The sequence below is a fragment of the Chlorella variabilis genome (assembly GCF_000147415.1).
Source record: "Chlorella variabilis unplaced genomic scaffold CHLNCscaffold_1, whole genome shotgun sequence".
Lineage (NCBI taxonomy): Eukaryota > Viridiplantae > Chlorophyta > Trebouxiophyceae > Chlorellales > Chlorellaceae > Chlorella > Chlorella variabilis.
The window spans coordinates 932,068-955,040 of record NW_005435087.1 but is presented as its reverse complement, the minus strand read 5'-3'; the positions used below and the strand labels follow the sequence as shown (position 1 = coordinate 955,040).

General features: G+C 67.5%; 3 protein-coding genes across 3 annotated transcripts; 2 read left to right on the top strand and 1 right to left on the bottom strand.

The window, feature by feature from the left end:
• Positions 1–8,432, top strand: CHLNCDRAFT_133118 (hypothetical protein; the record flags this gene model as incomplete). Its single annotated transcript, XM_005852026.1, has 26 exons — positions 1–252; positions 404–528; positions 700–987; positions 1,116–1,794; positions 2,036–2,224; positions 2,353–2,436; positions 2,595–2,755; positions 2,962–3,048; positions 3,176–3,305; positions 3,500–3,581; positions 3,693–3,796; positions 3,902–4,013; positions 4,128–4,905; positions 5,032–5,130; positions 5,306–5,534; positions 5,744–5,825; positions 5,986–6,057; positions 6,257–6,377; positions 6,593–6,719; positions 6,820–6,902; positions 7,182–7,243; positions 7,398–7,429; positions 7,540–7,609; positions 7,751–7,846; positions 7,995–8,083; positions 8,205–8,432. 26 exons carry the CDS (start codon positions 1–3, stop codon positions 8,430–8,432), a joined length of 4,461 nt encoding a protein of 1,486 aa, XP_005852088.1.
• A 677-nt stretch (positions 8,433–9,109) lies between these two features.
• Positions 9,110–9,751, top strand: CHLNCDRAFT_18606 (hypothetical protein; the record flags this gene model as incomplete). Its single annotated transcript, XM_005852025.1, has 3 exons — positions 9,110–9,227; positions 9,389–9,486; positions 9,617–9,751. Coding segments are annotated over 3 exons (351 nt in total), but the record flags the coding sequence as incomplete, so codon positions are not given.
• A 2,560-nt stretch (positions 9,752–12,311) lies between these two features.
• Positions 12,312–20,893, bottom strand: CHLNCDRAFT_56489 (hypothetical protein; the record flags this gene model as incomplete). Its single annotated transcript, XM_005851683.1, has 30 exons — positions 12,312–12,500; positions 12,656–12,765; positions 12,918–13,029; positions 13,188–13,322; positions 13,622–13,768; positions 13,870–13,918; positions 14,032–14,150; positions 14,310–14,362; positions 14,480–14,574; positions 14,736–14,861; positions 14,982–15,083; positions 15,232–15,315; positions 15,443–15,617; positions 15,774–15,905; positions 16,015–16,119; positions 16,340–16,504; positions 16,642–16,711; positions 16,877–17,004; positions 17,138–17,177; positions 17,318–17,420; positions 17,596–17,692; positions 17,849–17,921; positions 18,060–18,137; positions 18,265–18,373; positions 18,544–18,673; positions 18,891–18,969; positions 19,209–19,527; positions 19,684–19,762; positions 19,871–19,937; positions 20,696–20,893. 30 exons carry the CDS (start codon positions 20,891–20,893, stop codon positions 12,369–12,371), a joined length of 3,411 nt encoding a protein of 1,136 aa, XP_005851745.1. The 3' UTR covers positions 12,312–12,368.
• Positions 20,894–22,973: the final 2,080 nt, after the last annotated feature.

Here is a 22,973-nt window from a genome sequence, read left to right as displayed (position 1 = left end):
ATGCGTGGCGCAGGCAGCAAGCGCAAGCAGCCGGCGTCCGCGGCTGAGCCTCCAGCAGCAGCAGCAGCAGGCCGCGGCAGCTCTGCTGCGTCCCCGGCCTTAGCAGCAGGGAGCGGGCTGCTGGCGGTGTCAGATGCCGAGCTGGATGCAGCGGCGGCGGCGCTGCCGCTGCCCCCTCTGGCGCAGCACCTCGAGGCGGCATTTGTGGTGCTGGCTCAGGTGCATGCCTTCCTCACCCAGCAACACATCCAGGTGCGCTGCACGTCGTTATTTTTTAGGGTGTGGGGAGGCGGCTGCGGCTGCGTGCCTTGCCCCTTGCGCACCTCCACACCTGCCTGCCTGCCAAGCTCCCGCCTGTTTTTTGCATTCTCAATCACGCTGGCACTATCCGGCCCGACCGCAGGCCACCTGGGGCCACCTGCGGCAGTCGGCGGCCGGCATGCACCTGCGCCAGCCGCTCACCCTGGCCGACTGCCGCCTCGTGGCGACGGTGTGCCCCGAGCTGGTTGCCATGCAGCAGCACGTCAGGTGGGGGCGGTTGGGGCCACTGCTCACTGGCAGGGCCACTGCTGCCCCGCGCCAGCGCAGCCAGGCATGCGAGTAAGCTGTTCAGTGACATCGCATTCTGTGAGACCCGTGGGCAGGGCACCACCTGTTCTTATCCCGCGGCTGTGCCTGCGTATCCCTGCAACCCCGCAGGGTGGTGCCCCGCTCCTACCGCGACACCTGGCGCATGGCGGTGTCGTCCCCGCAAAAGGCACGAGCTGCGGTGGCGGCTGCTGCGGCTGCAGAGGCGGCAGCAGACGGCGAGCAGCAGCCGCTGCCCAACCCCATGCACCTGCGCACAGACGGCGCCGGCACGGTGCTTGCGGGGGGCGCGGCGGCGGCAGCAGCATGCGCGGCGGCATCTGGCAGCGGCGCTGCTGCTCCTGCTGCTGCTGCTGCATCTGACGACACTCTCGTGGTTGACATGGCAGACCCCGGAAGGTGTGCCTCTGCCCTGACCGGCCAGCTGACCTCCCCTGTTCTTCTCATGGCCCTATACCCTGCTACTGATCTCAGGGCCTCAAAATCAAGCTAGCCAATCATCCTCTGTCGCGCGTTCATGCCTGCAGGGGGCTCCTCACCCGTCCCATCCCTGCGCCCTTCCTGCAGCAGCTGCGCCGCCAGGCAGCCGGCTCGCGTGCGGGTGGCAGCGGCACAGGCAACAGCCCACCTGACGCACAGGCAGCTGCGGTTGGTGAGGAGGGGGTTGAGGAGATGGCAGAGCTCAGCGGCGGCAGCGATGAGGAAAGCATGGCTGCAGCTGGCGCGCGGGGTGCTGGCAGCGGTGCCGACGCGTCGGCGGGGCAGCAGCCCGGCACAGCCAGGCGCCCTGCGTTCCGCATCAACCAGCTGGTGCGGCAGCGGTGGTGCTTCCGCAGGGCCGTGGTGCGGACGCTGCTGCTGGTGCAGCAGCAGCAGGTGGGGCCTTCCTGGAATGAGGGACAGCAGCAGCCGCAGCAGCCGCAGCTGCAGCAGCCGCAGCAGTCCAGCGGATTGATGCGACGGCAGCCTCGGCGCGGCGCACGTGCTGCCAAGGCTGCCAGTGCCAGGGAGCAGCGGCCGGCCGGCCCGCACTGGCACCCTTCCTTTGACCCCGCTGCTGTGACAGCCGAGCAGCTGGCGGCAGCCGGCGAGCAGCTGTCTGCCCCGGCACGGGCGGCTGCCGCGGCTGCGGAGCAGGAGGCGAGCGGGGTGGATGCCCTGGCAGCTGCGCGGCGCAGCAGCCACAGGCCGCCGGCAGCAGGAGCTGTGGGGGGAGCCGCCGGGGAAGCTGCCAGTGCAGCATGCGTTCGAGGGGCAGTAGCGAAGCCTCCTCAGCTCCTGAAGCAGCACGTTCCCTGCACCGACGCCACCCAGGTCAGCCTAATGTGAATTTGCATGAGCAGAAACAATGCCATCGCGGTGTGCACACAAGCTGCTGCAGGGGCGCGTCACCGCTGGAGCTAGACGTGTCCGCCGGTGCCGCCTCCTGCCCCTCCTCTCGCTGCAGTTGGGCCCAGCCCGGTTTCTGGAGCACTTGAAGGCGCTGCCCTGGTACCAGGGCCAGGCGGTGCACGAGGAGCAGATGGCGGCGCGGCAGGCGCAGCACGCGACCCCGGCGACGCCGCTGGCGCCGGCGGTGGCGGCCGCCCTGCAGCTCCGCGGCGTCGGGCGCATTTTCACGCACCAGGCGGCGACGGTGGACTCCCTGCTGCAGGCGAGCGCCCATCCCTCGCGCCAGATGCAGGGAGGAGAGGCGCCCCGCCCCCTGCACACTGCCAAGCCCTCCCTGTCTGACTGCACACACTGCCCTGGCTGCGCCTGCAGGGCCGGCACACCGTGGTTGCCACCAGCACAGCCTCCGGCAAGTCGCTGTGCTACACCATCCCCATCCTGCAGGCGCTGGCGCAGGTGGGAGTGGTGCCTGGCTCCGCCTCCCTTGCTCGCATGCTCCTGGATACCGTCCAGACCTGATCCCTCCATCCCCTCCCATGCCTCACCTCATCTGTCGACCATTTCCCTGCCCGCCTGCCTGCCTGCACTGCACACGGTCCTGCCCGCCCCTGCAGGACCGCGGCGCGTGCGCCCTGCTCATGTTCCCCACCAAGGCGCTGGCGCAGGACCAGCTGCGGGCGCTGCGGGAGGCGTGCGCCGCGGCCTTTGGGTCGGGGGGCGAGCAGGCGGTACCGCACGTGGAGGTGTATGATGGGGACACCCCCATGGCGGAGCGGTGAGCCAGGGCTGGGGCATGTTCACGGCTGCTCCAGGGCTGGCGTGATGCGCTGGATTGTGGTTTGATGTGGGCCAGTGCGTGGGTGGCTGGTTTCAGTTGGGTTTGTAGAGCAGCCAGCTGGCCAGGCTGGCATGTATGCCTCATGCCTGATGGAGGTCTGCTGAGCATATCCAGCCTTGCCTGCTTGTGCGCCCTGCCTGCAGCGGCACAATACGCGACAGGGCCCAGCTGCTGATCACCAACCCAGACATGCTTCACATGTCGGTGCTGCCGGTGCACCAGCAGTTTGGGTGAGCGGCTCTGGCGGGCGGATTCTGTTGGCCCCGCTGCCTGCCTCTTTGCCCCAGCTTGCCTCCCGCCTCTCCACCTTCATAGGCACGCCTAGGGTGGCCCCTTCCCCCACCCCGTGTGCTGCAGCCGGCTGCTCGGCAATCTCAAGTATGTGGTGGTGGATGAGGGGCACGCCTACAAGGGCGTGTTCGGGTGCCACGCCGCGCTGGTGCTGCGCCGCCTGCGCCGCCTGTGCGACCGCGTATATCACAGCCGGGTGGGTGATGGTGGTGGTGGTGGTGGTGGTGGAGTGTGGAGCAGCTCCCCGCTGCCAACCTGTGGTGCAGGTAGCGCTATGCAAGCCAAGTCGCCGTGATATGATGCATGCTGGATGGGAGGTGCTGGCCGATGCGCACTCGCCACCCCCGCTGGCGACTTCCCCCCGGACCCCCACTGCTGCCCGCTCTGCAGCCCACATTTGCCGTGACCACCGCCACGCTGGCCAACCCCAGGGAGCACGCCCTGGAGCTGCTGGGGGTGCTGGATGTGCACGGTGAGGCTCGCCGCCGCCCTCTGGAAGGCACCGCTCCGTGCCTTCAGCCGCCACCCGACCCTTGTCCCCACACTCGCCATGGTGCCGCTGCTGCGGCCTCCATGCTTGCAGTGGTGGCAGAGGATGGCAGCCCCCACGGCCCCCGCACCTTTGTGATGTGGAACCCGCCGCTGCGCCAGGCAAGCACGCAGGCTCGGCCCCGGCTTGGAAGCCATGTTTGGCGGGCAGCCAGCCATGGCTGCCTTGTCCCCGCCTGCCAGCATGCTTGCTCATTGCCTGCCATCCGTATCTGTCTGGCCTGCTCTTTGCGGCGGCCGCAGGTGGGGGCTCCAGGAGGGCCATCGCAGACTGAGGCTCGCGCACGCGGCCGGCGGGAGTGGCAGGCCGACCAGCGGCAGCGCCGGCAGGAGGCCAGCCAGCAGCGGGGCAGCGGTGGGTGGCTGCCTGCCTGCAGGCTGAGCTTGCATTCATTGCAGGTCCATCCTTTGGACCTTTCACACCCGGCAGGGACAAGAGCCTCGCCTACTGCTGCTGTCCTGCTCGCAGGAGTGCTGGAGGTGGGCGGCCAGGAGGGGCCAGAGCCCTCAGACGCGCAGCGGCTGTCGGCAGCCAAGCTGCAGCAGCGGCGGCAGCTGCTGGAGGCCGCGGTTGGTGGGTGGCAGCCAGAAGGAGGGCTGCCAGAGCGGCAGCAGCACGCCGGCCTGCAGCCCCCATCCCCGGCGCAGCAGCCGGTGGCGGCGGGATGCGAGCAGCAGCAGCGGCAGCAGCGGGCCCCACCACCGCCCCCAGCCGCGCTCAGCGCTGAGCTTAGGAGGGAGGTGGCCGAGGCAAAGGCTGCGCTGGCGGCAGTAGGTGGCAGCCACACCCGGCCACGCCAGCACACAGCCACGCCTGCCGGGCCCTCTCGCCCGCTGATCAGGCGGCAGCCGGTGAGCGCCAAGGCTGCTGTGGAGCAGCTAGCTGCGGCATCTGCAGCAGGCAGGGGCAGGGGCACGGGGAACGCTGGCGGCAGGGCACGGGGCCGGGACGCCGCCAGCGGCATGCCTGCCAGCAGCGGCGACGACGAGTACCGTGCACGGCTGCCCGACAGCAAAGACTGGAAGGCAGCTGCGCTGGCGGCTCAGGCTGCTGCCGCTGCCAGCAGGGCTCCTGGCAGGGCGGAGAGCGCAGGCGGCGCCAGTGCTGCTCCAGCTGCCGCTCCTGCCGCTGCTGGGGAGGAGGAGGAGGAGGAGGAGCGGCGCAGCAGCCCGATTGTGGAGCTGTCGCTGCTGCTTGCGGAGTGCGTGCAGCACGGGCTGAGGACTATCGCGTTTTGCAAGTCCAGGTGGGGCCCATAGTGACACACTAGGAGGCTGGAGATCCACCGCATGGCGCGCACAGAGCGGCCTGGAAGCAGGCAGGCCATCCTGGACACCTTGCACTGACAGCTCAACTTCTTCGGGCCCTGCAGGAAGCTGTGCGAGCTGGTGACGGCGTATGTGCGGGAGACGCTCAAGTGTACCGCCCCGCACCTGGCAGACAGCATCGCCGTGTACCGCGCAGGGTACAGGTGCGCCTGCGGGCATGCGTCGCCAGTCGCAGGTCGCTGGCCCTGCAGGGCGGGCCACAGCAGCCCGCCGGGATGGGTGTGGCTGCCCGCCTGCCGTGGCGGTGCTCAGCGCCGCCTGTGCCACTGCCGCCGCTGCGCTGCGCTCCATTCTTAAACCTAAACATCCCCTCCGCAGCCCCGCGGAGCGGCGCGAGATCGAGCGGGCGCTGTTCCGGGGCAGCCTGCGCGCGGTGGCTGCCACCAACGCACTGGAGCTGGGCGTGGATGTGGGGTCCCTGGATTGCACCCTGCACCTGGGCTTCCCCGGCAGCGTCGCCTCCCTGTGGCAGCAGGCGGGGCGCGCGGGGCGGCGGGAGCAGGCCTGCCTGGGCATCTACTTGGGCTGGGATGGGCCGCTGGACCAGGTGGGTGGAGGTGGGGGTGGGGGTGCGGGTGCGGGTGCGGGTGGGCGCAGGACGAGGCCCGGGAGGGTGGCTGGGGGCGCATTCACGGGCCGAGCTCCTGTCGCCGGCAGGCGGCGGCTGCTAGCCTAGCTGGGCTACCTCCTCGTTTGCTTGCTTCTGCTCACGCCTTAAGCTCATGGTGTGGCTGGTTCCTGCTGTACCGGCTGCAGTACTTCATGCGCCACCCGGCCCAGCTGTTTGGGCGGCCGGTGGAGCGGGCGCTGGTGGACGCTCGCAACCCGTCGGTCCTGGGTAGGGCGCAGGACCGCTCAGCTGCTGCCGCCACCGCCAGCTGCCGGCGCCGCGTTTGCTGAGGTTCATGTGGCGCCCCTTCTGGTGGCGATGGTGGGGTGGGGGTGTTCAGCAGCCGCTGCTGAGTCGTGCGGCGTGCTGCACACACCCCTGCGTGCAGAGGCGCACCTGGCGTGCGCCGCCGCCGAGGCGCCGCTGCTGCTGGAGGATGACCAGCACTACTTTGGGGCAGGTGGGTGGGTGGAGCTTGGGTGGAGTGGAGGTGGAATTTAGCACCCTGAGAGCCCAAGCCTGGGTGTTGTGGGACCCTCGAGCGCTGGCAGCTCAGATCTCAAACATGCGGCAAGTGCGCATTGCTGCCTCGAGTCAGCGCAGCACAAGGCAGACGCAAAGCGTGTTTACTCGCCTGGCCTCCTCTCTATCTGTCGCAGGCCTCCCCGCCATTGCTGCGGCGCTGCAGTCTGCGGCGCTGCTGGGGCGGCACCCGCTGGCGCCCTCGCCCCGCGTGCTGCACTATGTCGGGGCAGTGGCCAGTCCGGCCTCCAAGATCAGGTGGGGAGGCAGTGGAGGACAGCGGACAGCAGGCGGACAGAGGGCACCAGGCCCGGCACCAGCTGCAAGGCACGGCGCCTTTGCATCAGCCGCGCGCCACCGCCACGCAGCCAGCCCTCCACCTGCCCTCGCTCCCCTGGCCCTGCTTGCACGCCAGCTTGCATGTGCATGCCCCTCATTCCCGTTCCCGCTCCCCGCCCTGGGCGGTACTGCAGCCTGCGTGCCATCGACCCTGAGCGGTACGCCATTGTGGACGAGTCGCTGGGGGGCCAGCTGCTGGAGGAGATTGAGGAGAGCAAGGCCTTCTTCCAGGTGTACGACGGCGCGGTGTACATGTACCAGGTACGGTGCGGTACCACCGGCAGTACCACTGGCATGCTGTTTTGAAAACGTGTGTCCGGGTGTGCCGTACACGGCCGCCGCAACACCTGTTTCCGTGCAGGGCCGCACCTACCTGTGCAAGAAGCTGGACCTGGATGCACGCGTGGCGGTGGTGCGCCCCGCTGATGTCAAGTACTACACCAAGTGAGGGGCGGGGTGGTGTGGGTGGTGTGGGGTTGGCAGCGCGGCAGCTGGCACGTGGCAGGGCGCTTGCCTTGGCGCGTGTGCAGTCAGGATTGGCAGCGCCCGACCACGGGGCACCGCTGCGGCCTTCACCTGCAGGTGCATTGACTTCACAGACGTGCATGTGAGGGGCGGGCGCCCAGCATTTCCTCCCGCTGCTGCCGGGAATGCGGCGGGGCAAGGCCCGCGGCACAGCTCGGCAGGCCAGGCGCAGGGCCGCGCCCCGGCCGCGGCGTGCAGCCAGGCGGTGGTGACGGTGCGGTGGCTGGGCTTCCGCCGCATCTGGCGAGGCACAGGGCAGGGTGAGAGGCCAGGGGCTGGCGGCTTTCGTGCTGTCACTCTTGTGCTGGCGCCTCGCTGCATGCATGGTGCTGCCCTGGAGCCCCACCCCATGCTGTTTGCCGCTCGCCAGGCAGCGAGCTGCCCCCCCTTCTCCCCACCCCCCCCGCCCCGCAGTGTTTGACACCGTGGATCTCTTCCTGCCAGACGTGAGATCACTGCTCTCAGTACCAAAATGAGGTTTTATCACACCATACATCAGGCGATTATGCAACCAAAGAGTAACAGTAAGCTGCACCTACAACCAATCCTGCTGCAGGTCCAGTTCGAGACTGAGGCCGCCTACTGCTGCCTGCCGCAAGCCACGCGGCGGCGCCTCAAGGACACCGGTGCGACTCGCCGCCAGCAGCTCCCAGCCCGCTGCCCACTTCTGCCCATGGGCTGTGGCCTGGACGGTGCTGCCAGTAGCAGCCCCTGGTGACCTACGCCGGCCGACCCAAACCAACCAGTCGTGCCATGCCGCCTCGCAGGCCTTCCCTTCCGCGACGGCGTGCATGCCGCCTGCCACGCGCTGCTCAATGTGCTGCCCCTCTACCTCATGTGCAACCCAAACGATGTCGGCACAGGTGGGCCCAGGGCGGGAAGCCAGGCCGGGAGCCCAGCAGGCATCATGCCATGCATGCTCTGCTCATGCAATGCTCTGCTCATGTTGCCGCTCAGCAGCGCCCCAACCCCTTAACGCTGCGTGCCCCACCCGCCTGCTCCTCTGGGCAGAGTGCGACAACCCCTATGACACCCGCTACAAGCCGGAGCGCATCCTCATCTTTGACAAGCACCCCGGCGGCATCGGCCTGGCTGCCGCGGTGGGTGGGGCGCTGTGCTTCGCTGGGCGATGCCATGCAGACAGCTCGGCATGTGCTGCGAGCAATGCCTTCAAGAAGTGGGCCATCCTTCCGACACTGGCGACCGCCTGCCGCCCTGCAGGCTGCGCCGCTGTTCCCGGAGCTGCTGCGTGCCGCGCTCAGCCTGGTGCGGGAGTGCGGCTGCTCGGGGCGCAGCGGCTGCCCCGCCTGCGTGCAGCACACAGAGTGCAGCGAGTACAATGCAGTGCTGCACAAGCGGGCGGCGGCGGTGGTGCTCGAGTCGCTGCTGGAGGATGGGGCGGCGGATGGAGCGGGGCCGCGGGGAGAGGGGCAGACTGAGGTGGACTAGCAGGACAGGGCATGTAACAGAATGGCCCTTCTGTTTATGGATGTGCCTTCCTACACGGCTGATCGATGCGCAGGAATCAGGGGTGCGCCCAGTGTTTCGCCCATGTGGCGGCGGCGCGTTGGCGGCGGGCCTTCCAACCACCCTTCAGCAGCCCCAAGGCGCCGTTCGCTCAGCATAACCGCTCTCCAATTTGATCCACACAGCTGCAGCCAACCAGCGCAATGCAGGCCTGTGCAGTCGCAACCCCGCAGCAGTCGCTGGCGCGCAGCGCCACCCGCAGCTCTGCCGCATTCCGATGCAGGGTGAGTTCGATGGGGTGGGCGCCCGCCTTGCGTCGCTCGCTGCTGCGCCGGTCCCCTCCATGTGCAGAAAATAGCAGCGCCGGCAGCACACAGGCGCCACCAGGCTCCCACATGGCACAATCGCAGCTGCTGGGTGGCCGCCGACGGCAAGTGTGTGGCTGTTGGTGACGTTTGCTGCCCGCTGCCGCCGACGCCGCCGCCCGCCCGCTCGCCACCCCTCCTTCCTTGCAGGCGCCGTCTCGCACGCTGCGCCGGGCGCAGCTGGCGCGCGTGCGGGCGGAGGCGGAGGCGGACAAGCCCCTGGCAGCAGAGGCGGGCGCTGAGCTGGACAACCCCGAGTCCGAGGCGTCCCGCAAGCGGGCGGAGGCGGAGCGGCTGCGGGCGGCCGAGAAGTTCATGGTGGTGGGTACGGGCGAGGCCAGCTGCAAGAACTGCGGCTACGAGTACAAGCCCGCCAAGGGAGACCCCGAGTACCCCGTGTCGCCGGCACGCAGTTCCAGGTGCGGGCGGCGGCGGCGGCACACCGTGGCGGGTTGTGGAGGGCCGGGCAAGCGGCCGCAACACCTGTCTGGCATTGGCGCCGTGCTCCTCTGCCAGCGCCACCCGGGCCAGCCTGTGCCGGGCCCCGCCGGTGCGTTTGTTGAACATTGCCAGCGCCCTGCGCGTGGCCCCGCCTGCAGCAACTGCCAGACGACTGGCAGTGCCCGACTTGCGGCGCCGCCAAGTCCCTGTTTGTCTCCAAGCAGCTGCAGGTGCGCCCTGGCAGCTTGCCGGGGCTGCTTGCCGTGCCTTCAATGGGTGCCGTCGTCGCCGCGGCTGTGCCTTGCTGCCGTGCGCATTGCTGCTGTGCCACAACGTTCTGGTGCGACCGCGCCCTCGCAGGTGGCGGGCTTTGCGGAGAACCAGGGCTACGGGCTGGGCACCAACGCCATGACGGGAGAGCAGAAGAGCTTGCTCATCTTCGGCAGCCTGGCCGCCTTCTTCGTCCTCTTCCTGCTGGGCTATGCGCTGCCATGAGGCGCACGCGGCTCGGAGGGCCGCACGGTGGGCACCGCCCGGAACAGTTTTGAGGTGTTTCTTTTGTGCCTGTGGGCAAAAACTTGATCCTTGATGCGACTTTTTGACGGTTGGGATTTCTTTTTTTGTTTGCCGAATTTGTAAACGGTCGGACAGTAATTTGTGATGCGTTGGTCGCGTCACAATGTGAGTCAGGTCAGGGCAGCGGGTCAGGGCAGCGAGGCAGTGTGTCACAAAAGATCGGAGAAAAAGTTGCCGCCCTTTGCCTGCTTCTTGCTCTGGATCTTATGCTGCCCCTTCTTCCGCTTGTGCTGCCTCGCACCCCGCCGCCCGCCGTCACTGTCGCTGTCGTCACTATCACTGCTGCCAGCTCCTGCAGGCGCTGCCGCCGCCGCAGGCGCAGCCGTGTGCTGCTGGCCAGCCGGCCCACTACCTGCCGCCGCTGCCTGCAGGCCGTCGCTCTGCTCGTCTCCGCCAGCCTTGCCCTCGGCCTTCTCTTCGCTCGCCGCCTCCTCCTCCTCCTCTGCCTCCTCCTCTCCAGCATCCTCATCATCCTCATCACCCTCCGCCAGCTGTGTAAGATCCCACAGCTTCACGCTGTTGTCGTGGGAAGCGCTGGCCAGCACGGTTCTGTCTGGCGACACAGACAGCCGCTCAATGGGATAGTCTGCAGCAGGGCGGCGGCAACAGAGGCGGCAAGCATTCACGGCACGTGTCGCGCAGCCGAAGCGGCCGGCAGGTGCCGGCAGGCCCTGCGGTGCACATGCCAGGCGGGTCGTGCCGCGCATGCCGCACGCAGCACGCGACGCGCGGCGCACCCGAGTGCTCCCCCAGTACCCCCAGCATCTTGTTGGGCTGGATGGACAGCACGCGGATGAGGCCGTCGCTGCTGCCCGTCACCACGCTGTCATCATCGTACCGCAGGATGGACGTGACCGACTCGGGGTGGCCTGCAGGTCCAGCACACGTGGGGTGTGCTGACATGTCAGCAGACACAGGCAGGAGAGCAGAGAGGCGGAGCAAGGGGAGGGAGGGAGGCGCTCAAGGTGCCACGGCTGCGGGCCTCCACCCCAGCCCCCCTGCCACCCACCCACCCACCCGGGAAGCGGTCTGAGCAGTCGTTCCAGTAGCCCCAGCTCCAGATGTTGAGCACGCCGCTGGTGCTGCCCACCACCACCTTCTTGCCGCCCTTCACCACCGCCACAGACAGCAGCTCGTCGTCGGCATCACCCTCAGACTGAGCGATGATCTGCGCTTGCGGAAACAAGGGGCAGCCGTGTGAGCCAGACGCCGGCCAGCAGGCGCTGCCAGCAAGAAGCGCCTGAGCGTGCTGCCAGCCTGCCCCTACAGCAAGGCCCTGCTGCCACCGCAGGGTGTGTGGTGCACCTCAGGCTGCCCGGCCCACCTTGTTCTTGCGCAGGTCGATCACTGCCAGCGTGCCGTCCCCCGCCGCCGACAGCAGGAAGTGCTTCTCGGCGTACACACACAGGTCGGCAACATAGTCTGTGTGGGGTGTGTGGGGAGGGTTGCGTGCATGTGTCATGTGTCGGCAGCTACCAAGACCAGGAGGACGGACACCAGAACGCAGGCACGGCGGCAGAAGGAAGCTTACCCAAGTGCGCCTCCAGCGTGCAGGTGGCCTCCGACTGGCGAGAGTCCCACATCTTGATCACCCCGTCGTCATCCCCTGCAATACAGGCAGGCATCCATTGGGAGGGAGGGATGCAGGGCACTGCCACGACGGGGTGGGATGAAGAGCAGCGGGGCAGGGCATGCACAGCTGCCGGCCGCCACGGCATTGCCCGCAGCAGCAGGGCCTGCGATAATATGTGTAGGTGCCGCCACCCACCCGAGGCCAGCCCGCTGGCGCTGATGGTGGCCAGGCGATTGATGGCTGAGTCGTGGGCCTCCTTCTTGCGTGCCTGCGCCTTGCCGCTGGCCACGTCGGCCGCCAGGATGGAGCAGTCGGTGGATCCAGAGTAGAGCAGCTCGCCGCCACCTGAGAACCGCACCGCGCGGCAGCTGGTGGCGTGCGCCTGCGCCAGGGACAGAGCGGGCGCGCGGCGCAGCATGGAAGCGCTGGCTGGATGCATGCAGCGCAGCAGGTGGTCAAAGGCTGCTGCCAGCGGGTGGCGGCAAAGCGGCAGCGCCGCCAAGGCTGCACCTTCACTTTGTGCCGCTGCTCCACTGCGCCATCGCTGAAGTCGTGCAGCACAAAGTGGCCGTCTATCACGCCGGAGGCCAGCAGCCGCTGCGTGGGGTGGATGTCCACGTCCTGCAGGCCAATGCACACCCGCACGAGCCTTTCAGTCAGCAGTGCAGCGACCAAACATCACAACCATGCTCAGGGCGCGCGGCATGCTCTTGCCATGGGCTGGTCCTCCAGCTGCACCGTGTGCAGGAGCACATTCTCCATGCTTGCTGCCCTGGCAGCTCGAGAACCGCCGCAGGCTGCAGTGTGGATGGAGACCGTGAGGCGGGGGGGTCCACATGCAATGCGCCGTCACGCCAGAGTGGCGGCGGGGAAGCCGTGGCTGTCCTTAACCTCCAGCAGCAATTTCGCAGACAATTACATCCTCACAGTGCAAGCACGTGCACGCTGCTGCCATGGCTGCCGCTATCTTCCGCCGCCTTGCCGCCGCGCCGCCACCCAGGCGCACGCCTCGTCGCCGTGCTTCTCCAGCCACAGCGCATTGGCGGCGATGCTCTCCTTGGTGCGTGCCGCATACCCAGGGTCCAGCTGCTTGTCCTGCACGCATACATGGGATGGTAGGCAGCAACGTCAGGAAGCTGGGTGGGTGCCATGTGCATCCCAGCTGCTGCAAGGGCCTCACGGCGACACTTGAGCCACACTCAAACGCCGTCGAAGAGTGCAAACCGAGGGATACGGCATGCCCTGCTGACCTTGAACCTCCCAAAGAAGGCATCCACATCCTGCTGCCGCTCGGTGCTGGAAAACAGCGAGGCCACGCCCTCCGCCACCTGGGCCACCCGCCGCAGCGCCTCCTCATCGTCTGCATGCACGCCGGTGCACAGGGAGGGGCAAAGGGTGGGTGAAGGGAAGAGCTCTGCATCCCACATGGCGCATCGCACATGGCGCACCGCCTCACCACCACCCCACTGACTGACACCCATCGCCACACAGGCACCCACACCCACTGCCCACCTCCCAGCTTGGCCAGCAGCTGCTTGTAGTTGGAGCCCAGCCAGGACCAGGTGAGGCCCAGCGCGCTGTGCCCGCCGTTGCGCGCCACATTCACTATCACCAGGCGCGCATCCTGCGCGGGCAGCGGGACACGGCGGGGGCAGCGGCATTGAATAGCCACCACGCAGCGCACCACGCTGTCCCGTCGCCAAACGCGCGCGTTGAATCGCCGGCTGGCTGGCATCCCCGCCCGCCGTGCCGCCGCGCGTGCTGCTGGCGGCGGCGCCGCACCTGGGCCCGCACATCCTCCGACAGGGCAAACTGGAGGGTGGCTTGCACGCGGCTGCCGCCGGGCGCGTAGCCCAGGGCCATGAGCGTGCGCTCCTTCTCATCCGCCTCCGTGGCCAGCTTGTACATGTCTTGCAGCTGCAGGGCGGGACATTGGGGAGGTTTGAGCTAGCAGCACATGCTTGGCGTGGTTGGCACATTAGAGCATGCCATGAGGCAGCGCCGGGCGCCTTGGCTGCGAGGCTTCAAGTGCTGGCAAAGGCGCCTGCCCACACCCCACATCCTCCACAGGAGAGGCGAGCCACGCCGAAAGGCCTGCCCAAGGCGCGTGCTTCAAGCGCGCAGCCTGCTGCCAGCCTCCCCAAATCGGCGCCCGTCCCCCGCCATGCCACCTCACGCCACCTCATGCCACCTCACGCCACCTCATGCCACCTCACCCGCTGGTACACCTCGTAGATGTCGGTGCGCGCCGCGCTCTGGTACACCGCATCCCGGATGTCGGCGTCCAGCGTGTTTGGCGGCGCCTCCTCCGGCGGAGCGCCCTCCGCGCCCTCCAGCTGCGTGAAGAGGTTGGCTGCCGCGGCCTGCAGGGTGGGGAAGGGGAGGAGCATGGGATGTGGGGCACGGGAGCGGCAGGTGGCTGGACAGGCAGGGAGCGCAGCCCAGGGCTGTGAAGCCGGCGCACCTTGATGCCTGTATCTGCAAACAGGCCCGCAGCCCTCAGGATGGCAGGCCTGCATGACAACATGCGACAGCTGCTGGGCACGCACAGGCTGGAAACGGGAACACACGAGATATGTGTGGCATGCGGCAGCCACAGCTGCATTCTGTCCCCGGCAGGCCCCACCTCAGCAGGCGGTAGCCTATCGTCTGCTGCTCAGCGGGCACGCTGGTCTCTGTTGCGGCGAAGCGAAAGAGCATCTGGTTCGGGGAGCTGGCGTTCTGGCTGCCGCCTGCCCCTCCAACCTGCGGGCACAGCGGCGCCAGCCAAGCGCAGCAAGTCGGCAGCACGCCCGGCGATGCTGCGTTGCTGACCGTCCTGCCCTGCCCCTCGGCATTGGGACAAGCATTGCGGTGCCGTGGCAAGACAACGGAAGGATTTCGAACCAGAGGCCTGCCACACACCTGCTGGCGCAGGTAGTTGTGCAGCAGGCCGTCACGCACCCACGCCTGCCAGTCTGCGCCAGGGCAGGGAGGGAGCATTCCAGTGGAGCAGGAAGTGGGGACCATCTGATGGCGGCAATCGCAAATGAGCAGGCCGGTGGCTAACGCAAGCTGGCCAGCGGGGGGCAAACCTGTGTAGCAGGGCAGCAGGCGCTCCAGCTGGTAGATGTAAGGCAGGGCAGCCGCCCAGGGCTCGTAGTCCTGGGGCGGCTGCGCCTCCAGCGCCCTGCACCCAGGGCAACGCACGGCAGCGCCGGGACACGCGCGCAAGCTCAGCAGGGTTCTGGCCTGCCAAAAAAACAGGCGGCAGTGAAGCAGGGCTGTACACAAAAGCATGGCAGCAGCCGCAAGCAATGCTCCTATCCGCCTAGCCAGGCGGCTGCCTACGTGAGGAGGTTGAGGAAGGGAGTGATGAGGCCCCCGCCTGCCTCTGCTAGTGAGTAGCTGTCCTCTATCAGGCCTGCCAGGTCGGTGCCTGACAGCAGCATGGCGTCGCCGCTGCCGGCCTTTGCCCTGCAGCGTGGAAACAAAAAGGCACGCCAGCTGGGGGGGGCTAGCCGCTAGCTGGCAGCGGGATTGGCACCACCCGGGCATGGGGTTGGCAACCGCAGGGCAGCAGCACACAGCGCTCACTTGGCGGCTTCTGCCAGTGCCGTCCACATGGGCGTGGGGTAGTCCACTCTGTAGTACCCATACTGCTGCCCGTTCAGCTTCACCCAGGCATTGCTGCCCTTCCTGCAGGCAGCAACAAACGCAACAAATCGCGATGCAGAGGGTCGACAGCCGGAGAGAACACCATAGAACACAGACAGACGACTATGGGCGCAGGGTCCAGGGTACGACAGCGCTGCGGGCTGCAGCAGCCAGGAGCTCCACCACTCACTTGAGCGTCAGCAGCGGCTTGCTGCTCTGGCAGCCCTTGAGCTCCGTCCAGCGCAGCTGCTGCGGCTTGTCGCTGGTAACGTAGCTGCAGCAGCGGGCAGGGCAGGCAGCTTGCCAGCGGGCTGAAGCATGGTGGAAGAGAGCACGCAGGGCTGGCGCGCCATGCCGGTTCGTTCTTCGCCATCAAGCTGCAGGCCCCCAACCCAACCCACCTGATGGGGATCCACCAGGCGGCAGTGGAGTCGCAGGCCGACACGCCCTGCAGGCCAAACGGCGCCTGATGCAGCCACACCCGGCGGCGGTCGTCCACGCTCACAGTCACGACGGGGTAGCCTTGCTGGTAGGTCCACTGCTGCATGGCGGCGGACACATCAAAGCCCAGAGAGCCTGCAGGCAGAGGGGCGTGGTTAATACCAGGTGAACTGACTGTGGTCAGAGGCCACAGAAAGATCGTCTTCGGGCAAGGATGTTGTGGCGGAACGAAGATGCAGAGCACACATGGCTAAGGTGCGGCAGCGGCAGCAGGGGGCTGGGCTGGCTTACCAGCGAGGGCTGCCCACAGGTCGGGGGCACGGGTGTTGTTGTAGGCGTGCTGCTCCAGGTAGTGCTTGAGACCTGCCAGGAAGCGGTCCTGCAGGCATGAGCATTGCATGGCGCCGTACATTACACCACAGCCTGGAAAGCTGGGGGAGCAAAGCATGTGAAGCAACGAGTTGCTGAGAATCGCTGCCGGGTGGCCGCGGCCGCTGCCGGGTGGCCGCGTCTGCTGCCGTGCAGCCAGCACGCGCCTGGTCGTAGGTGGCCCCTGGGGTGGTCTCATACATGGGCAGAGGCATCTCCTTGCTGCCGCGCATCGCCCAGGCACGCAGCATGCGCAGCACGCTGGCGCCTGCATGGAGACAAGGGCCCGAGGCCTGGTGAGTGCCACAGGCACAGGCGTGCACACGTGCGCCGCGGCCCCCTCATGGCGCATGCATGCTGTGGTGGCGGCGGTGGCAGGGATGGATGCGAGGGTGGGAGCGGGGCGGGCGCGGCAGCAGACAGGACCCCCTTGATCGGTTTCCCGAACTGCAGCTGTGCAGGGCGTGCCTGGCAGGACCTGGGCCCACCTTTCTGGTACATCACCGCATCAAACACCGACTCAATCGTGTTGGTGCTGTTCATCGTCTCCGCCTCCACGCTCAGCGGGTGGCTGCTGCGCTTGGAGTCGAAGTACAGGGCCCGGGGCTGGTTGTCGGAGTAGAAGGTGGCAAAGTAGCCGCTGTCGGGGTGGGCTGCAAGGAGGGAGGGGCAGCGTGCGTGCGGTGCGGCGATTGCTGGGCGAGGAGGGCCCAGAGGGTGCAGGAAGAGCAGCGCGGGAGGGTGCGCTGCGGGAGCCGTGCCCTCCCCTCCGGGGGTGTCCTGCCCTCACCCGCGGTGGCGCCGATGTATTCAAAGTAGGAGGCAAAGCCCTCGTTGAGCCACAGCTCGCCCCAGAAGTCCTGCAGGCGCCGGGCAGCAGGGGCAGGCCGTGTGCGCGTGAGCGAGTGGGTGGGGCAGCAACAGGGTGGGCAGGCGTGTGGGACACCGGCCCTCGAGCCGCCGCGCCAGGCGCCGTGGTGCCAGCCTGCGCCCCAGCTTCCAGCTGCGCCCCAGCTGCGCAGCACCATGGTGACCAGGTTGCCGAACCACTGGTGCGCCATCTCATGCGCCACCACGAGCCCGATGTAGCGCAGGTCCAGGATGCTGCTGGTGTTGCTGGCTAGCAGCGCCGTCTCGCGGTACGTGATCACGCCTGGGGGGGTTCGGGCACAGGAGGGGAGGAGGGGAGGGAGGCAAGGGTGGACCCCAGAGTGCAGAGACGAAGACCAAGAGACGGGACATGCCAGGCAATGCAGTGGTGCAGTGCCTGACGGCCTGCTGCTCACCCCAGTTCTCCATGGCTCCAGCCGAGAAGTCAGGGATGGCCTGCAGGAGAGAACAGCCCCAGGCAGATGCGCGTCACAGCCAGCGCATGTTCAGTCGGTGCAACAGGCGGGGCAGCGGCAAGGCTAACGGGCGGCCAGCCTGGCCAGCTGGCCCGCCCAGCTCCCACCACCCAGCCTCACCACGAGGTCGAGCTTGGGAAGCGGGAAGCGCACGCCCAGGGCGGCTTCGTAGGCGGGAAGGATGGCGGCGGCGGCATCCGCAGCATACTGCAGGTTGTTCACCCTGCACGCCACACAGCACACAGCACACAAGGGACAGCGGGTAGGCATCACCAGGCCCCAGACCTGGCGGCTGCTGGGAGCTCACAAAGGCTGGCAAAGGCTGGGCAGCGCTGCTGGGTGTGCAATGCGGGGTCAGAAGCTGCCGAGTAGCCGTGAGGCCGGCACGGCACCCGCACCTGTCTGGCGTGCCCCACACGCTGACGTTGACGGTACCGCTGGCGCCCGCCTCCACCACACGGCTGGTGCTGGTGAACTCGCCGATGATGAAGCAGACTGAAGGAGGGAGGGAGGAAAGAAAGAAAGAAATGCACAGCTGGCAGGCGCGCAGCTCAGCACTCTAGCACCAATGCTGCAAGGCAGACGGAGCTAGTGTTGGGGGAGGTCGGGTGAGCAGGCAGGTGGATGGGCAGGCAGGCAGCGAGGCCCTACCCAGGTAGGTGCTCATGGCGGGTGTGGGCAGGAAGTGCCAGGTGCGGGTGCCCTCCTCCACATTGTGCTCGTGCTGCGGCGCAGGCAGGCAGGGGCAGGGGCACGCAGTCGAGCAGTCTCCTGCGCGGCCCCACTGGAATGGACACAGAGCATGGGCCGAGCAGCAGCAGCAGAAGGCGACGGCAGGCTGCATGCGGAAGGCCCGACCCACAGTGTGGACGGCCCGCGGCGGGGTGTTGTACAGCACTTGCAGGTGGGCAGGCGCGATGATCTCTGTGTTAAACACAGCCTGCGCATCAAATCGGAGAAGAAAACAGGGTGGGCCAAAGGTGCGAGCCGCCGGCGCCGGGCAGCCAGGTGCCGTCAGGTGCCGCCTGGTCCTGCATACAACAGACGCACGCTTGGCAGGGGCACACCTTGAAGGCCGGCTCGTCAAAGCAGGGGAAGGCGAGCCGCGCGGAGTTGGCCTCAAACTGCGTGGTGGCCAGGCTGCGAGCCTCTCCGTCAGCCAGCTTGTAAATGCTCCTGCATGACGGAACGAGCGGGACAGGTGGGAGTTGGCAAGCGGCAGGAAGTGCTGGCGGGCATGTAGGCGGAATGGCGTCAGCTATGCAGCAGGGCGGGCCCGGGTGTCGCCCCGAGCAGGCCCTATGTGCAGCCGTCTGAGCCCAGCATATGCTTTGGTACAAGCTTGCCTGTAGAACCCGCTGAGCCCTTCCTTCAAGTTGTACTTGAAAGTGATGAAGAGGGCCGCCGCCGGCTGCGGCAGGTCTTCATCAAAGCCCAGGATCACCTGCTGCTGCGCCTTGCTGGCCTTCATGCGCCCTGCAGCACAGCACGCTCAGCACGGCAAGCTCAGCAGCGGCACAGCAGCGGCGCCACAGAATGCGTTGGTGCACGAGGGGGTGCGGGGTGGCTGAGGATGCCGAGGCTTTCCAGCTCAGCAGTCTGCTGCACAGGCAGGCGGCGGCTGGCAGGCCAAGGGCGCTCGGGCCTGTTCAAAAGCATGCTGCGCCGCCAGGGGGCGGCTTGGCAGGCTCACCTATGGTGCCCTCGGGCCCTCCCAGCCGCACCTCCACCACTTCCATGTCCGCTGCATGCAGCACCACGCACCGTGTGGCCTGCACAAGACCCACGGCAGAAGGCGCGGCTGTGTAGCCAGCAAGCAGGCAGCTTGCAGGCGCCTCTGCTGCTCCCAGTGGCTACAGCACGCACGCACGAACGCTTCGCCCGCCCCTTGCTACCGCCACACACCGCCATCGCCACGAACGCCGCCAGCATCCATCCCGCGCCAACCACCCACAGCACACCCACCCACCCACGCAAACACACAACACACACACACACACACACCGCTCACCTGCAGCGTGTCCACATCGATGCCCACCGACCCCTGCACCCCGTAGTCCCCCTCCATGGCCACCTCCAGGGTGAGGTTGTACTGCCGCGGTACCACGGTCCTCGGTAGCCTGAACCCCGCCCAGCTGCACAGCTCCAGCTCCTCCGCCGAGGCCAGGGAGTCGGCAATGGGGTCCCCCGTGTGCCAGGCGCTGTCGCTGGGCCCGCGCCCGCCGCGCACCGCCGCCAGTGCCACCAGCGCCACCAGCGTGGCCAGCAGGACGCCCAGCCCCACCATCGTGCCCACCATGCACCGCCGCTGCTTCTTGGTGTAGGTGTACCTGCCACGCGACGGCGGCAGGGGCGGCAGACACACAGGCGGACAGGTTGGATTCCGACCCGATGTGCCAGCAATCATCACCAGGGCTGCCCGCTCCCGCAGCACACAGCCGGCTGCTGCCCGCATGAACAGGCGGTGCTGGCGGCAGCGCACTCACCACCACTGCGGCGGCTGCAGGCAGCGGGCAAAGGGTGAGCGCGAGCAGTCCATCCCGCAGCAGCGCACGCGGTTCATGCCTACGGCCAGGGGAGGGCGCAGGTTCAGTGCGTTACGGGGGATGCGCCTCTTCCTGCCGCTGCCGCTGCGTGAGCCCCAAAGGCCAATCGGGCAAGCAAGGGCTGCACCCGCATACTGCTCCCAGTCCAGCAGAGCATCGTCGTCGGAGTATTCAAGGTCCAGGTTGAACACAGCCTGCAGGTGGCAAAGACAAGTCGGAATAACCACACCGGCTTCCCCACCTCGCCTCCCACTACTGCCTGCCGCCGACGCCCTCGCCTGCGGGCGGTGGCTCGCGTTGGAGCCCGGGCTCAACGCCATTTGCTCCTCATGCGTGTGCAGCTCCTGCTCCTCCTCCTCGGACAGCGTGAAGGCTGCGTGTGGCCGCACTGGTGTCCTGTCGTTCCCACTCATGGTTGCGCGCCCACTCTCCGGCGCACCCCACCAATCTATAGCTCAAGGGTGTTTGCTCGGCAGCAGATCAAGCCGAATTTGAGAGGCAGCGAGGCAATCGGGGGGGAGTGGGCAACTCGAATTGAGTGCGCGGGCCTATAGCCATCGCACGCGTGCGAAGGAGTCAGTGATCGCGATCCTTCGCGCGATGGCGAGATGAAACGTGGGCCGCCAGCATGCCGCCGCCAGCATGCCCAGCAGTCGCGCGGCGCGCTCCGTGGGAGGCCGCAAAGGAAGGCCGGGGGGTGAGTGCGTGGATTCGGGTGAGTTCAGGTGTGCACTCGACGTTGCTCACCTACTCCCAGTTGCACAGCGCTTTGCGGTGGTGGCAGCCGGCCGACCATTCTGCTGCCCGTCCTGCAGGACCCGGACCTGTGCCACAAGCGTAATGCTTTCTGCCTCAGAAACTCGGAACACGGCGGCGGCGGGTGCTGCCGGCAACCGCCGCCGCTGGCGCGGCGCAGGCCGCCCTGGCGCCTAGCACCCGCGGCGCCACTCACGACGCAGTTATTCTCGTCCATTCCCGTAAGGGAGGCTGCGGTGAGGGTGGACACGAGCTGGGAGGGCGAGGAGAGGTAGCCAACGCTGCCAGCCGAGCTGTGGGCCACCGCCAATAGGAGCAGGGCGGCCAGGCCGGCCACTCCCAGCACCAGCGTGCCCAAGGTGCGCGGCTTGCGCTCAGGTGCCGGCGCCTGCATGGTTGCCGCCTTGGGCCTCGGCGACCCTTACTGCCTAGCACACTGCCACTGCTGCTGCGCGCTCCTTAACACGGTATGAAGTACAATATGAGATGGTAACGGCGGCGGCCCCGGCGATTTTGACTTGTTGACACAACCAACTGGGCACGATCTCCAGCCAATGCAAGTACCGCGCTCATGCCAACCCAATTCATTCATCACTGCACCCTGACAGGTGCATCCGCTGCCCGAGCGAAGCTGTCGGTGCGCCAGCAGGCGGGCGGCTGGCGGTGGGCGGCGGTAAGGGTGTGAATTCATAAATCATATTCATATGGAAGGGCGCAAAGCATTTTATGAATACTGGCTCCAGGCAACCTTGACCCCCCCGAGACACGAGTGGATCCCGCAAGGTAGGCCGGGAGAGCCTAGGGGGTGCTTGCTGATTCTGCTCTGCATGCCGCTCTTGCGGCGGGTATTTTTCGTTTGCATGCCGGCACGGCAGGATTTGGTGCAGTAGAATGCTCTCAGCAGTTGATCCAACACATGTGTTCACATGGCAACCTGTAAGTTGCGCCATGCATACAAAGGAGGCCCCGCCGGGGAGCTCGGCGGACGGGCGCCGCCGGACAGTACTCCCAGCAGGGGAACGCTCCACTCGCATGTACATCGCCTGCTTTCGTCGGCCCGCCGCTGAGCTGCATGATGCAGGGCAACCATCTGCTGGCACCAGGCCTCTCTGGAGGCCCACATCAGTATCGGCTGCGCGCTGGCGTCGGTCGGCAGCGGCACCGCCAGTAGGGCTTTCTGCCGGCACCGGCGGCCCGCTTCTCGGCGCCCAGGAGGACGCTCCGACCGGTGCTGGGTGTCTCTGGGCGCAGGCGCAGCGCCAGCCGGCGTTCACCAGTGAACCTTGCAGTACACGGCAGCGGGAGACACAGTATCCGGCACACACGAAGGGGGGTCTCGCGCTCTCGCATGATTAGCACCTCCGCCGCTGTGTGCCCCCACAAACCAGCCCGGGTCGGGGTGTCACCGGAACGCGCTTCAGCCCATCGCGATGCGAGAAACGCCGCTCCTGGCAGCCTGCCTGGTGGCTTTGTGGGCCTGCGCCATGCAGGTGAGCGCGTCGGCGGGGGCGGAGGGCCTCTGGGCCGCCTTCTGAGCCGCCGTCGCGCACCCTACCGCCTTGCACCATGCAACGTGACGTGCCTGCCGCTCGTCCCACTACGGCACTGTGCCCACGGCCCTGCGCGCCATGTCCTGCCACCCCTCGTCACGCGCAGCTGCAGATCGTCGAGGCACGCAAGGCACCACCCCTGTGAGCGACTGGCAGGCAGCTGTGTGCGCATGCCAGCTGCCGGTCTGTCGTGCATGCAAGGCAAGCACCCTGCTTGTGCTTGTGTGGGCTTAAAGTCTGGTAAAGCAAGAACTAGCTTGCAACATAGACTCCCCGCCGAAACGGGACGGGAACCGGGCGAAAGCAGAGAAAGCAATAAAACAGGGGTGGAGCAAGGCGACATGCAACGCAAGCAGCTGACAGGGCACGCATCGAAACGTGTGTATGACTGGCAAAGTGGCATGGCGCATTGGGGAGAAACGCAACGGTACGGGAGCATGGGCTGGCCAAACGGCAGTGCGGAACGCTAGGTCACTAGAAAAGCAGGGAAAGGCGCACTATGTATGCAATGAGGGCAGCCCCGGCTCGGGGCCGTTGAGAAAGCAGTGGGCGGGAGGGGGGAGGCCCCGGTGTGGGCGGGCCCCATCGAGGGGGGATGGGGCGCGCAAGCGGCCAGATGGGGCGGGGCGCGGGCGGCAGTAGAGTCCTGCGGCTGGGTGGGATATAGGGCAATGAGCGTTGAGCAGTGTGCGATGAGCAATGAGCAATGAGCAGTGAGCAGCCCCTCCCGAAACAAAGTGAAGCGCAGGACGGGGTCCGGTGGATGGGAGGCAAGGAAGCGCGGGGGGTTGCCACGTGCGCTACCGCCGCCGCCGCAGGCAGCACCCCTGCGGCGGCGGCAGCGGCAGCAAGCCGTGGACCCAAACGCCGTGCCGCCGCCGCCGCAGGCAGCACCCCTGCGACGGCGGCGGCAGCAAGCCGTGG